Here is a 16,168-nt window from a genome sequence, read left to right on the forward strand (position 1 = left end):
ATGTTCATTTAATTTCAGAAATTCTCACCATCATTTGCCCAACTACAGCATTTCAATTGGCTATTAAAATTTTTACTTTTTAATAGTAATAAGTTGTGAACTGTTTTTAAGCAATTCATAGTTTCACTTCCTGAACAGTGTAATCAGTCACAATGGCCATGTTTACACCTGGTATTGACATCCAAGTTGTATCATATGCAAACATATAGAGTGAATGTATCTATGCTATACATTATTAAACTTGCAATAGAGCAAACAAACATCTTGTTCATGTACTCATATTTTCATCCTTTCTTGTCTCCTGATTTAAAAAAAATAAGTAAAAAAAATGGTTTTATAATTGGCAGGTTGTTTGTACAGACAGAGCAATAACAAGTCAAGTCAAGTTACCTTTTTTTATACAGCGCTTTAAACAAAAAAGATTCTGTCAAAGCAACTGAACAACATTAATTAGGAAAACAGTGTGTCAATAATGCAGAATGACAGTTAAAGGCAGTTCATCATTGAATTCAGTGATGTAATCATCTCAGCTCAGTTTAAATAGTATCTGTGCAATCATTTGCAATCTAGTCATCGATAACGCTGTAAATGAAGTGTCCCCAACTAATCAAGCCAGAGGCGACAGTGGCAAGGAACCAAAACTCCATCGGTGACAGAATGGTTAAAAAAACCTTGGGAGAAACCAGGCTCAGTCGGTGTCTTTCAGTGCTGTAGAGGTCCTTTCTAGGTGCTGATCCACCATCTGAGCTGGATACGTACTGGATCCCGGTGACAGCAGTGACCCTCTGATCTGGATACAGACTGGATCTGGTGGCTACGGTGACCTCGGAATAAGAGAGAAACGAATATTATAAAACATTCTTTTAATGATGTAGCAAGTACATCAAGTCTTATGTGAAGTGTTCCTGGTTCCGGTTTACCTAGTGTAGGTAATCTTGCATAAAACCCAGCTGTGTGTCTGAGTTTTGTCCTCTGATTATTGCAGTAGCATGTGGTCTCTGTGTAAATGAACAGGCACCAGGGCTGTTACTATCAGTGCATTTGTTGACTGGGCACAAGGCATCTATCTATTAGCATGTTCTGTAGATATTGAAAGCCATGTGTGTTAGAGCCCGACCGATATGGATTTTTGGGGGCCGATGCCGATATTAACTCGAAAAGAGCCGATTTATATGCCGATATTTTGATTTTGAAAATAAACTGGATATTAGACCCATTTCCTATAAACTGCACTTACACAACATTCAATAGCAAAATATCTGCCTGTTCTATGTATGTGGTCTGTATAAACCATTTTCCAGAAGGGATTTATGTTTAAAAAAAATCCCTTAGATTACAGTCTCAATGACTAAACAATTGCACATCAAAAGTATATATTTTTTTAATGATCAAAAAACAGTCTGATTTTAAACATTTAACACTTTTACTTTCTTCCAGTTGAAGCTGGTTTTAACAGTATGTGTGTGTACTGTAAATAAATAATAATACTAAAGTTAAAGTATTTGCAGAAGTAGTCCCACACTTTGCTGCTACAGCATTCACCTTTTTCAGCCATCTGTAGGGCAGAAAGAGAGACAGAGAAAGAATAAGCATGTGTATTAATAATATCACCATGTATCATTACTCATGTCATCATTAGAATTATAATAATAATAATAAACAGACATCTCCTACATAGGCAAAAATTAGAATATATATATATATATATATATATATATATATATATATATATATATATATATATATACACACACACACACACACACACACACACACACACACACATATATATATATATATATATATATATATATATATATATATATATATATATATATATATATATATTTGTCAAGCAATAGGTATTACTTATATTTAACAATATTATTACAACACTTTCCTGTTATGTCTGTAAAGCTGCTTTGAAACAATCTATAAAAAAATTAATTTAAAAAAAGCGCTTGTTCAGCTCACATTTATTTACATGTCCCCTCTGGTTTAATAATTTCTGACGCACCTACTGTAGTTACTGTAACTACACTATATTTGCTCTCACAGACACAATCACAATGGACCCGTATATCTTCTCTTTGTGCAGTCTGAATCAAAACATTGTAATGCGCTGGTGAACGTAAAGTTAGCCTACCGTTACCGGAAGATTACGGAATCAGTTCGAAGTTGAATGGTTAACGTTAGTGTCATGAACACACCGCTGTCAATTTTGAGAAGAACCACCTTCAAACAAGTTAATGCACGCTGTACATAACTTCATAACTTCTAGTCATTGACTGATTACACGCTCCCCCCTGCCACAGTTACGCGGTCATTATGTGGGAAACACTGCAGATATATTTAGAATAAGTTAAACGCTAACGTTATAGTTTGACCTCTTATTAACGTTCACACACTGGAATTAGCTTTGTGGCTAATCTAATATAGCAATGCATTAGTGGCTGTAAGTGATGTTACAGAATATTTAGAAGTGATAATGATAGGACCGTTAGCTAGAACTACCACACCGTTTTTATATACAGTGTATAAACGAAATCATTTCACATGACGAACGACATACTCACCGTCAAAACAGTACAGTACATCTCCGTGGCTTGGCTGATCGCTTTCTTCTATAGTGGATTTCTGGCGCTGTTGTCAACTGCAGAGCTCCCTCTGGTGGGCAAACTATGCAACACTCATAACATGAGTGAAGCATGAGACTCTGTTTCTCATGTTTCATCTGCCGTTATAAACGCTGATGCCGATTTAAATGCAATAAGCTCATATCGGCCGATAATATCGGCTGGCCGATATATCGGTCGGGCTCTAATGTGTGTGTGCACAATCGATTTTTTTTCTTCTTGTAACCGTGTAAACAACTTAAAGCGTTAGTTTACCCAAAGATGAAAATTAGACCACAAATTACACACCTTGAAATCATTCTAGGTGTATACAACTTTCTTCTTTTCAGATGAATCCAGTCAGAGTTATTAAAAAAATTGACCTTTTTTTTTTAAAGCTGTTTGATGCCACTCAGCAGATGTTGCACTGCATCAGTCCAAGGAAAATGTAATAAAAAAAGCAACCATTAAGAAAAACGGTCTCACATGGCTCCCGGGGGTGAACAAAGGCCTTCTGTAGTGTAATTTTTTTAAAGAAAATTATCCATATTCAAAACATAATAATTTATTGTAGCTTACACGAACAATTGATCATGAGTTCGGTGCTGCGCATGTGTCGCTGTGTCTCGTGGAAACCAGTGTTTGTTAACCGGGGCAAAGGAAGGCAAAGTTTCTTTACTTTAGCAAAGGAAAAATCAGTCTCCTCTGAACTTCGTTTACAACAGTGAGCGCAACCTAGATTCAAGTGATTATTAAGTTTTGAATATGGATATTTTACTTACAAAAATTTATCGATTTGCTACAGGATGCCTATGTTCACTCGAAGCCATGTGAGACACTTTTTATTTTTAATGGATTGCGCTTTTTATTAAACTTCTCTTGAACTGATGCAGTGCAACACCCACTGAGTGGCATCAAACCGCTTGAAAGATCAAAGATAATTTTTTAAATAACTCAACTGAATTCGTCTGAAAGAAGAAAGTCATATACACCTAGGATGACTTCAGGGTGAGTTATTTATTGACTTATTTCGATTTTTGGGTGAACAAACCCTTTAAAACAAAGAAAAAGGATGCTCCTTCTGCTGTCTCGGTTTATGTCAACTATGTGGATTGTGTTATTAGGGGGAAGTCGTGGCCTAATGGTTGGAGATTCAGACTTGTAACCCAAAGGTTGCTGGTCCGAGTCTCAGGCCGGCAGGAATTGTAGGTGGGAGGTAGTGAATGTACAGCACTCTCTCCACTTTCAAAGCCACAACTGAGGTGCCCTTGAGCAAGGCACCATACCCCCAACTGCTCCCGGTGCGCTGCACCATAAATGGCTGCCTAATGCTCTGGGTGGGTGTTTACGGTGTGTGTGTGCACTTTGGATGGGTAATTTGCAGAGAACAAATTATGAATAAGGGTCACCATACTTGGCTGTATGCACATCAGTTTTCACTTTACAAAAATAACCAATATTCAGTGTATTGTAGTAGGCACATATTTTTTCCTTTTAGGTTTGTTAAATTTACTGTCAATTAGGTAAGTAAAATATATTTAGTGTTGGTCTTTTTATCTCATTCCAGTTATCTAATATAATTTTATTCAGATTTTCTCCATTCACCGAAGTGCTGCAGGTACATGATGTGTGAATGCTCATTGTTTATCCTGCTATTTTTACATCTAAACAAAAAATATATATTTTTAATTGGTCACAGAAATGTATTAATTCAATTCTAATTTTGTAAGTTAAATGATGGTTAAAGGGGGGGTGAAATGCTATTTCATGCATACTGAGTTTTTTTACACTGTTAAAGAGTTGGATTCCCATGCTAAACATTGACATAGTTTCAAAAATTAAGTTGTACGTTTGAAGAAGTATTTTTCTTCCAAAAATACTCCTTCCGGTTCGTCACAAGTTTCGCAAAGTTTTTCCCGAGTATGGGTCTGTGTGACGTTAGATGGTGCGGAATTTCCTTACATGGGTCCTAAGGGCACTTCTCCCGGAACAGCGCATGTGCCCGTAGAGCAGAGCAAAAACATTCACTGACCAGAGCGAGAGAGCGAAATGTCACCAAAGCACAGCACAACAGTTTCAATACATACCACATAGAGACGTCCTGCTGTAGTCGTTGCTGCTGCTGCTCTTGATCAATTTCAGCCTCGGGATCTGATTCTGGATCATAAATATACGGCTGAATCTGTCTGTTAGTCATGGTTTGTTTTGGATGATGGTTTTTTTCTTCACGGTAATGTCACAGCTTCCAGACGCTCTAAACGCAAAAGCTTACGCGCGCTCGTCATTCTTTAGCTCCGCCCACACATCACGCCTCCAGCCGCTCGTGTTTTTCCGGGAAAAAACGGTACAGACTATCTTTCTCTTATAAATATAATAAAACTAAAGACTTTTTGGAGATATGAAGGACGCAGTACTACTCTATAGGCACTCAAGATTAACAGGATATTGAGTGAAAATGAGCATTTCACCCCCCCCCCCCCTTAATGATCATTTAACAAGCCACAGTTGCCCACAAATTCAAAATGTACTCTTTTCGTGAAACCCTTTTTTTCTTTTTTCTTTTTTTTAAAGGTGAAAGTTTGTGATGTTTGTAACACTGTAATCATGTTTTGTTGTTTCTCTGATCTTTTTTCTTTTAGGTCAGTGATGATGCCTATTTTCTTCAGGCCTGTAATGTTAAGCAGTAAGATGTTTCTGCTGTTGACGGTCATGTTGGTTTCACCTGCTGGTTGTATGAAAGGTAAGACTGACAAGCAGTTAGTTGGTGGTTTTACTATATATTTTCTGTGTATGACTGGGCATTTATAAACTGCTAAACTACTTTTATTTAAAAATGTAATTTATTTCAGTGATAAAGTTGATACTAGTCTTCATTGTCACATAATCCTTTAGAAATCGTTCTAATATTCCGATTCGTTGTTCAGTTACTATTGCTTCCCACACATATACTTACTTGGTTTGTTAACGGCCGTCCAGGTATGTATGGAGAATTTTTTTTTTTTTTTTATCCTCATACTTTTTTATCCACCCAGAATAATAAAACCACCCATGATCGATTAACTAGTGTTATATCTCCCTTTGCTCTACATGTTTCGTGTCTCCTTGTTCTGTGTGTGCAAGAACTGTTTACTCCTGCTGATGTTACCAAATGCGTTGCAGAAATGCCATGGATATTTAACAGACATAGGGCTAGACAGTGCGGCCGCTTCAGTCACAAATAAAAATAGATTTGCGCGAACTATAAAATGTTTTTAAGGAGCACGTGTGTGAATAAAGCAAAATCCCTCCGGATGAGTTTTCTTAAATTTACTGCCATAAAAATTCTTCAATACATGCAAACGGTATGGTAAAGCAAATGACTTTAATGATCATTTTAAATCATCTTATATTTTGGGGATTGAAAAACATAAATCCCGATCGATTTCCAGACAGCGAATCGATTATTAAACTTCAAAATGATTTCATAAAAAAAAGTGCTGCACGTTGCAGTGTCACAAGGTAGCATAGTTGCGTGTTAAACAGACTCAACAGTGCTTAGTTCAGACTGCTTCAAAGTGATTCTCAATGTATGGCGCACATTTACAACGTGATTGCGTTAACGGGAGACACTTATCGGGCGATTAAAAAACAAATATCGCCATTTAAACTATTCTCAAAGTTGTGTTGAGAGTTGGGTCTATACTAGACGAGCTATGATGACTTTCACCTTGATATTTTATCGCGGATGTATGCCTAACCGAATTGCACTGTAGGGGGACGGGAACAAGTACTGTGCCTACTGTGAAATTACCACATCAGACGTGATGTGCTAACATGGATGCAGCTGAAGCCACCGGTTTGCTTCAGGGAATTATATATTTTTCAAGAAGCTTCTCAATAGAAACCTCAACAAGACGCACGCCTGTTTCACACATAATCCATCTGCAGTCCGTGTGCGTTACGTATGTGGTGCTGAAGCAGCACGGGCTTATACCCGTTGTGCTTTTTTACACAGGACGCGTTTGCAGTCCGCTACTCAGTACGTAAACGATCGCTGCACTGCTGCAGACGCACCATTCCTGGAACGCACTGACGGACCGCAACAGCGAGAATGCTGTGTGTTTTTGTTTTTCTGGCAATTATTTGTATTTTGGTTACACAATTAATTGTATTTACTTTTTAAATTGTATTTCCCCACAGGAAGAAAAAGACTAAGAACATTATTTCACACACGCACACACACACACACACACACACTCACACTCACACACTCACACACATATATTAGGACTGTAGCTACTGAATATTTTAGTAATCGAGTATTAGTAATTGTATTCTACCAAAAATTACATGGATTAATCGAGTAATCGGATAAAATGTGTTTTTGCTTAATTGAAGTGCAATATTAATTATGCAAGAGAAAATAAGACTCCTGGGTCTCTTAAAATGAACAACTTAGTTTCCTTTTTTAGAAAAAAAAAAAATTGTATTTTTTAAATGCATAGAATGCAATGCATACATAAAAAAAAATTAATTATGACCCATTGTTTCTCTGTCTGTACTTGTACTGTGAACATTTAAGTGCCATCTCAGTTTCTGAGATGCACATTAAACATTAAACACATAAAACATTAATTTATCTTTTAATTATTGAAAATTAAGCAAACTTAACTTTTTGGTAAACAAAGGGGATTTACTATTAAAAATAAGACATGGAAGAAATGTTGTGTGATTAAACCTAAAAAAAAAAATATTTTTTTTTAGTAGTAGGCTATGTACATTCTGATGAACAATAGTAATACGTATCTGGCAAATACTTATCTTTAAACCTGATTTTTATTATGACGGGTTAATGTACCTTTACAGTTCTGTGTATGTGATGTGACGCTAGTTTTACTCAAATCAAATGGTCAAGTGACTGTCAGAGCAGTTCTGGAGATGTTGTTCACATGTTCACGCGCTTCAGTGTGTGTGATAAAGGAAGTCACAGTTCTTCTTCATTCATTAACAGAGACACGCAGAACATGCAAGATTCATATTAAATAATAGACTGTTCTGGCTTAATATTTACAGATATTAGTCCATATCGTGATTTGATATAAGTGCAATGACCAAATTTTGATTAATTCATTAAAAATTTAGCAAATTCCGTGCCATTCTGCGTTAAACTGTAAATTCAGTTTTTATGACTGGATTCTACGATTCCCTCCGCGTTTTCTGCATTGCAGAAATCACATGGCCCTAGTTGTGGTATGCCAACTCTATCTTGCAATGGACACACACCACAAAGTTATCTTTACGTTTGCCCGCGCCTTCAGATCAAAACACTGCTGACTCCTTGCAGTATGCGATTTTGGACGCAGCGCTTGTATCTCCTTCCGCTTTGTGAGTGACGTAAATGTGTGTCACATAAAAAAAATAATTGCGAAAGAACCTGATGTAAGATCTAAAATAAATTAAAAGAGGCTTCGAGTCATTTTTTGTAATCGAGTTACTCGAGGAATAGTTTCAGCCCTAATATATATATATATATATATATATATATATATATATATATATATAATGTGTGTGTGTTACTAATATAGGTAAAATCTCTGTCCCATTCACTGAGAGACACTATATGACAAAGGAGAACTCTTCCATTTAAATGATGCAATTTTGCATAATTTACAACTAATATAATAATACATAAAATTAGTATGTAATTAAATGTAATAGAAGCCTATGTAATTTAAATGAATTTCAATAAATGAAAATTTTGAAAAAAATCACACATTATTTGTAATTTGTCACATATAGTAGACCATTTTGTGCTGCAGGTAATAGGAGGATTTTCCACCAAGCTACCACCACAAGTGCAGGTGCATCTCAATAAATGTTGTGTAAAATTTCATTAATTTCAGTAATTCAACTCAAATTGTGAAGCTTGTGTATTAAATAAATTCAAAGCACACAGACTGAAGTAGTTTAAGTCTTTGGTTCTTTTAATTGTAATGATTTTGGCTCACATTTAACAAACCCACCAATTCACTCAACAAATTAGAATACTTCATTAAAAAAAAAATGAACTTTTTAATGAATTGTTGGCCTTCTTGAAAGTATGTTCATTTACTGTACTTGTACGCATTTTGCTTGACGATCCTCATAAGGCTGCGGTTCTCTCGGTTGGTTGTGCATGTTTTCCTTCCACTTAACTTTCTGTTACCATGCTTGGATACATGCCTTGTGAAGGGTGTTAATGGTTTTCTTCTGGACAACTGTTAGATCAGCAGTCTTCCCCATGATTATGTAGCCTAGTGAACCAAACTGATCAGACCATTTTGTAGGCTCAGGAAACCTTAGCAGGTGTTTTGAGTTGATTTAGCTGAGTGGCATGTCACCATATTTTAATTTGTTGAGATAGAATAGGTGGGCTTGTTAAATGTGAGCTAAAATCATCACTATTAAAATAATCAATGACTTAAGCCCTATTCGGACGGGACTAGTTTTACAGGGGGTCGTTAGAGAAATCTGCGTTTCACAGACGTACTTGGTGATTTTAATCCCGTCCGAATCTGCCACGTCTGTGTTTTTCTCACACAACCTCTGTGATAATTCCAGAGCAAATTACCTACCGTTTTTCAGCAAACTCAGTGATCCTCTGAGAAAACTAATCCCGTCCGTACAAGTACAATAGTACAAATAATAAAATCAAGAGCAAGATCGCGTAAACTGTTAATACCGGCTATTGTAATATCAGCATCAGGTAAGATTACTCACGTTCATTTATGTACCCAGTTACATAATGTTTTAATTACATTTAATTAAAAAAAAAAGGAAAATAAGTTAAACTAAAGGAACCACAAATTAACATGGTTTTGCTATACTAGCCATTAGTATTTATTGTGTAATAATACTAACGCAATCATTCTGAATGAATGCAATGCACGCATACAGAGCGCGTGATCTCTGTGACGCCCAGATGCACAAATCAGACCCTCCCACCTCTGTAATAAACACAGAGATGTTAGTCCCCTCAAACGTAGTTTAGAAAACTAGTCCCGTCCGAATGGTGCTTTAAACTACTTCAGTCTGTGTGCATTGAATTTATTTAATGCACGAGTTTCACAATTTGAGTTGAATTAACATCTCCTAGTGTGCTACGGATGATTGAACAAACTTGACAAAAAAAGACAACACCCCAAAAGATCATTCATGACGGCAAGTGATTTTAACCACACTAACCTAAAACCTTCCCGCACTCCCACCTCAGTTGTTACCGAGATGCAATAGGCATGCTGACATAAAGGTGCTGTAGTTGAAGAAAGAGGAATATCCATGTGTCTTGGCTGAGCATCTCATAATTGTAAATGAAAGGAAATGTCTTGTGTGTTTTCTACAGATAAAGGCAGCACTGGTGACGTTGAGTGTGTTTGCGAGGGGTTATCATGCGATGATGTCCAGCATTGTTTGGGCTTGCAGTGTTTCTCCTCCCTGTCTTCCGAGAACGGGACAGCCTTTCAGCAGAAAGGATGCATTGTGGGTAGTGAAGAAGTGGCAATGCGCTGCAAAAACTCCCAGACTGTGGACATGCTGATGCACTGTTGCAAGGAAACATTGTGCAATATGAATGTTACCTTGGAGATGCCAAGTACAGGTGAATCATTTAAGCAATAATTGTTTATTTGTTTAAACCTCACACCTTAAATGTACAGAAATGTACAGAAGTGTATGATGTGTAATGATGAGAGGGTAAGTACTCCACTCATGCTATTTAAAGGGTTAGTTCAGCCAAAAATGAAAATTTAAGCCATACGTTACTCACCATGAAAATTCAGTTGGTGTTATTTTAAAAATTGTCTGAGGTCAGCTTTGTGCATGCGCGCCTCAGAAGTGACGCACGTGGAAATGCAGCAGAGAGATCAAAACAAAACAACAGTCACTAATTACAGGTGCATCTGAAAAATGATAATATCATGGAAAAGTTACTTATTTTTTTGTAATTTAATAAAAAAAGCAAACTTTCTTATATTCTAGATTCATTGCACACATACTGAAATATTTGAGTTTTTCTTTTATATTAATTATGATGGTTATGACTTTCAGTTTAGGAAAATGTAGAATTCAGTATCTCAAAAAAATCTATCAAAGATCAATCAAAAAAGGATCTACAAAAAAGAAATGTTCAAGATCTCCAAAGCAGGTTTAAGTATGCACTCAATAATTGGTTGGGGCTCCTTTTGCAAGAATTACTGCTTCAATGCAGTGTGGCATTGAGGCGATCAGCCTGTGGCACTGCTGAGGCGTTATTGAAGCCCAGGTTGCTATGATAGCGACCTTCAGCTCCTCTGTATTGTTTGTCAGATGTTACTTATCTTCCTCTTTACAATTCCCCACAATAGATTCTCTGTAAGGTTCAGGTCAGGTGAGTTGGCTGGCCAATCAAGCACAGTAATATCATGGTCATCAGACCTCTTGGAAGTGGTTTTGGTACTGTGTGCAGGAGCTAAAGTTCTGCTGCAAAATGAAATCAGCATCTCCATAAAGCTTGTCAGCAGATTTAAGCATAAAGTGCTCAAATTTCCTGGTAGATAGCTGCATTGACTTTGGACTTGATCAAAACACAATGGACCAACACCAGCAGACATCACGGCACCCTGAATCATCACTGACTTAAGAAATTTCACACTGGACTTTGGATTCTGTGCCTTTCCAGTCTTCCTCCAAACTCCAGACCTTGATTTCCAAATGAAATGCTAAATTTACTTTCATCTGAAAAGATGACTTCGGACCTCTGAGCTAGGGCTGGGCGATATGGAGCAAAAAATATATCTCGATATATTTTGCTATATCTCGATATACGATATATATCTCGATATCTTTACAGGAAAAATAACCCACAAAAAACTACTTCAAAAACAAATATGGCAAATATTACATGTTAAGGGGCCTATGAAACATTTTATTTTTTTCTTCACCATATGTTTTATTGTTACCTAATTCTGTGTTTTAGCATGTGCAATTATTTAAATGCATAAAAACAACTTAATTAGTTAAAAACAATTCTTAAAATAGCCTTATGTGAAATGTTTTTTTCCCTTCAGAAATTCTGTGTATTTACATTTTTCTGATTATCAAATGAAGGCATAAAACATTCATTTAATTTATCTTTTAATTATTAAACTTTATTTTTTGGTAAACAAAGGGGATTTACTATTAAAAATAAAACATGGGAGAAATGTTGTGTGATTATTCCTTATAAAATTATGTTCGTTTCATTTTAATAGTAGTAGTAGTGGGCTATCTACATTCTGCTGTACAATAGTAATAGATTTCTGTCAAATACTTTTATTTTGACGGGTTTACCTTCACAGTTCTGTGTATGTGATACCACAGTCTATGATGTGATATGAGCTAGTCTTACTCAAATCAAACGGTCATATGCTCATGAAGTGACTCTCAGTGCAGTTCTGGAGATGTTCCTCATGTGTTCACGTCTTTATTTAGAGAGAGGAAAGACAATGAAATCAGCGCGAGCGTTATGCGAGCTTCCGTGTTTAATGAATGAAGACGCGCTTCTGCTCCATTCGTTGACACAGACACGCAGAACATGCAGGATTCATATTTAAATAGACTTTTCCGGGTTAATATTTGCAGATATTAGTCCATTTCGCGATTTGATGTAAGTGCATGACCGACTTTTGATTAATCCATTTAAAATTTGACCAATTCCGTGACATTCCGCGTTAAACTGTAAATTCCATTTTTATGACTGGATTCCGTGATTCCGTCCGCGTTTCATTGGGCCCTACAGTAGACATCTGCCAGCCTTTCGCCATATAATGGAGCCAGTTGTCTTTTTTTTTTTTTTTTGACTAGTTCTCTACACGCGAGGTGAGAGGGGACAAAAGCAAGGAGGCGGGGGGCGAGCGAGCGGGGGCGAGCACAGCACAGGGAAGGCAAACAAGCAAAGTGGCGGAATCAGAATATAAACAATATATCGATATATACGATATGTCAAAATCCATATCGTGTTTAAAAAATATCTCGATATATTTTAAATATTGAGATATCGCCCACCCCTACTCTGAGCAACAGTCCAGTTCTTTTTCTCCTTACCCCATGTGAAATGGTTCTGAAGTTTTTTTTGTTTTTTGTAATATTTTTTTGTTTTTAACTTTTTTTTTTCTGGTTCAAGGGTGGTTTGGTTCTAGGAATGTGACAGCTGTAGCCATTTTTCTGAAGATGTTTCAGTGTGGTGACTCTTGATGCGCTGACTCCGGCTTCAGTCCACTCCTTGTGAACATGGCCTTAGTCAGGCTTTGAAAATTAGTGAGGTCCAGGGGGTTTCTATAATAACCTACTTATTATAGAATTTTGATATAATACAAATAATACAACTAATTAAATGCACTAACACTTGAAAAGAGACAGAAATGTAGATGCTTTTGGAGGGATGCTCGTTTTTAAATCATACCCTATTTATTGCATCAAAGTTTGTTAATACGTTACTATATTTATGGGGTTGATCATTTTATCATGCAAGTTGCAACCATACATATTGCTGTTATATTTTTTATTTATAACCATTATATAGCTAATAACTTTGTCTAGTGCTCTTATGAATGTTTATAGCATGATTTGTGAAAGTTTAACTACTATACTGAATGACTTAGCATAGACTTAATGGCCAGTATTTTGTGTATTTAATTTAACTGTACCCTAATATACGTGTTCTACAGATCTGTGCACTAGTGTTAGACAAGGTTTTGATAGCATTGATAATGTGGCGTAGAAGGAAAAACGTATGTCATATGTATTTTGATGTGATCGACCCAGGTTCGAATCCGCCTTTTGGCTAACTTTTTTCTCCTTTCTGAAATTTCAAATCACATCAGAAAAGGATTTATTTTCAATGAAAATGAAGTAATAATCAAAAAGCTGAAAATGAAGTTTTGGTAAGAGTAGGTGTAGGGAGGGCTTTATTGTGGCATCCATTCACACTCAATAAGTTATTGCATACTGTTTTATAATGTTCTACAATACTGAGGTTTATATAATTGCCATTATTTGAAATAAGTAATATAAATAGCAGAAAATCCTGCTATTTTAACATAGTAAAAATCTAATCTATAGCTATTTGCACTTAATGTAAATAGCATATCACAAAAAATGCTGCAATTTGCAGTTATTGTAAATAGCTGCTGACTTTTTTGATTACTGACAGACTAATGCCGGTGATGAAATGTTGCCAGATATTGCTATTAAAATAAACAAAAACCTTTAAATAAATAAACTGAAATTATTTCAAATATTTTGGAAATTAGATCAAATGAAGTTATCGCTGATCCTAAACCTCAACTTTCTACTTTATTAACTTTCTAAAGTGTCAAATTAAGTGGAAAAACAAGTCAAAAAACGCTTATAATAGCTGGATCTGGCTGTGCCTTGCGCTCTCGCCCATAACTTTCTGAAGACTCGTTCACTTCGGAAGCATCTCGCAGCTATTCTTTTCATACCAAGGACGCTAAACATTCACGAATTATACATGTAGACATTCATATGAGGATTTTAGAATCAAATTAGTCAATCAGAGAACAAATTGTATTTTAGAACATGAAAAATTTACAGAGGTCCAGACCTTGGTGACCTCATAGCTAGCTACGGGCCTGCTTGTGAACTCTCCCAAGTTCTTGAATAGGGTTTTCCTGACAATCTTCCCAAGGCTGTGGTCATCCATGTTGCTTGTGCACCTTTTCCTACCACAATTTTTCCTTCCAGTCAACATTCTGTGAATATATTTTGACCTTCTGTAGCTTACCCTCCTTGTGGAGGGTGTTGATGATTGTTTTCTGGACCATTGCCAAGTCTTGTAGTCTTTCCCATAATTAGGTTGCATGTTCTAAACTAGCCCAAGAGGTACCCAGTATTTATACTCAAAATTAAATAAAACTAATTAGGCTAAAAATTTAATATTGCACAGTTGCTGTATTAAAAATTTTCCTAAGCTGTAGTCCTAACAATCAAAAAAAAAAAAGGAAAAAAAATGCTATATATATATATATATATATATATATATATATATATATATATATATATATATATATATATATATATATATATATATATATATTTATATTTATATTTCAGTTTGTGTGCAATGAATGTAGAATATAAGATAGTATTTTTTGTAATATAATTTAAAAAAATCTAAAAGATCTTTTCCATGATATAATTTTTTTTTAATGCACCTCTTGATGTACAACACAAGGATTTGTAAATAAGAATGTCGGAGGATTTCGATATCGAAGCCAAAAAGTTTTCCTTTGACAAAGTAAGGAAACTTTGCTACCTTTGCACCTGTTAACAAACATTGGTTTTCACGAGACTCGCCGGCGCATGTGCAATGCTGACTTCATACATCATCCTCGTGGAACTGCTTTCGTTTTACTACCGTGAGCGGAAGCTAGATTAAAGTGATTTATTACGTTTTGAATATGAATATTTTTCTTACAAAAAAAAAAACGCATCGATCTGCTACAGGAGGCCTTTGTTCATCCTCCGGAGCCTTGTGTTTTTCTTAATGGATGAGCTTTTTATTAAACTTCTCATGGACAGATGGAGTACAACACCCACCAAGTTGCATCAAAATGCTTGAAAAGTCAAAGACTATTTTTTTAATTAACTCCAACTAAATTCAAAGAAGAAAGCAATATACACCTTCGGGGATGACTTCGGGGTGAGTAATTTTTGGCTTAATTTACATTTGTGGCTGAATTTGCCCTTTAAAATAGGTGAATCTAACAAAATTGGACAAACGCATGTCTGGATCACATTTCACCCCCAAAACAAATGGAAATTTGCATTAATGTACATACATCTGTTTCAAAGTACTTACTCATTTAGCCTACTGCCCAAGATGCTGGAATACACTCCAGGATACCTGCAGCCCAAAATGAGAAAAGTGGTTTTAATAACGGATGGATGTAATGAATGACTCAGTGACACAATACAAGCAAAAAATAAATGAATAAAATGTCAAACAATTTGCACTTACAGCAGGTAAAATAAGTATTGAACACGTCACCATTTTTCTCAGTAAATACATTTCTGAAGGTGCTGTTGACTTGAAATTTCTGGCATCCTGGCTAAATTTGCCCACTGGCCTCTGTCCATCATGTCCTCCTTTTAATCCCCATACACTCATTGACTTCATCACTCTGTCTCCTCTCCATCATTAAGATGGTGCCTGGTGGGCGTTCTGGTGCAATATTGCTGCCCTCTAATCATCCAGGTCGATGCTGCACACTGGTGGTGGATGAGGAGATACCCCCTGACAATGTTAAGCACTTTGAATGCCTAGAAAACCACTATATAAATGTAAAGAATTATTATTATTATTATTACTATTATTATTATTATTATTATTATTATTATTATTATTATTACAGCCAAAGTAATCCATCCCTACAAAGAAAACAAAACAAATAAATTCATAAATTAAGCTATTGTGTAATAAAATGGAATAACACAGGGAAAAAGTATTGATCATGAGGTGTCTTGAATCTGTCATTACCAACTAAGGCTTTTGTATG

The 16,168-nt window shown here is 35.8% G+C and overlaps 1 protein-coding gene across 2 annotated transcripts in view; it reads left to right on the top strand.

Annotated features, from left to right (window-relative positions):
• Positions 1-16,168, top strand: part of LOC113109150 (activin receptor type-1) — a 40,624-nt gene that overhangs the window by 11,624 nt on the left and 12,832 nt on the right. Inside the window, exons 2-3 of one of the 2 annotated variants that reach the window (XM_026272734.1) lie at positions 5,255-5,355; positions 9,976-10,230. In XM_026272734.1, the coding sequence (XP_026128519.1) occupies positions 5,262-5,355; positions 9,976-10,230 (349 nt within the window). In that variant the 5' untranslated portion in view covers positions 5,255-5,261. The remainder of the gene's footprint in view (positions 1-5,254; positions 5,356-9,975; positions 10,231-16,168) is intronic. The other variant, XM_026272735.1, reaches the window with a different exon arrangement.

Source organism: Carassius auratus, chromosome 9 (assembly GCF_003368295.1).
Source record: "Carassius auratus strain Wakin chromosome 9, ASM336829v1, whole genome shotgun sequence".
Lineage (NCBI taxonomy): Eukaryota > Metazoa > Chordata > Actinopteri > Cypriniformes > Cyprinidae > Carassius > Carassius auratus.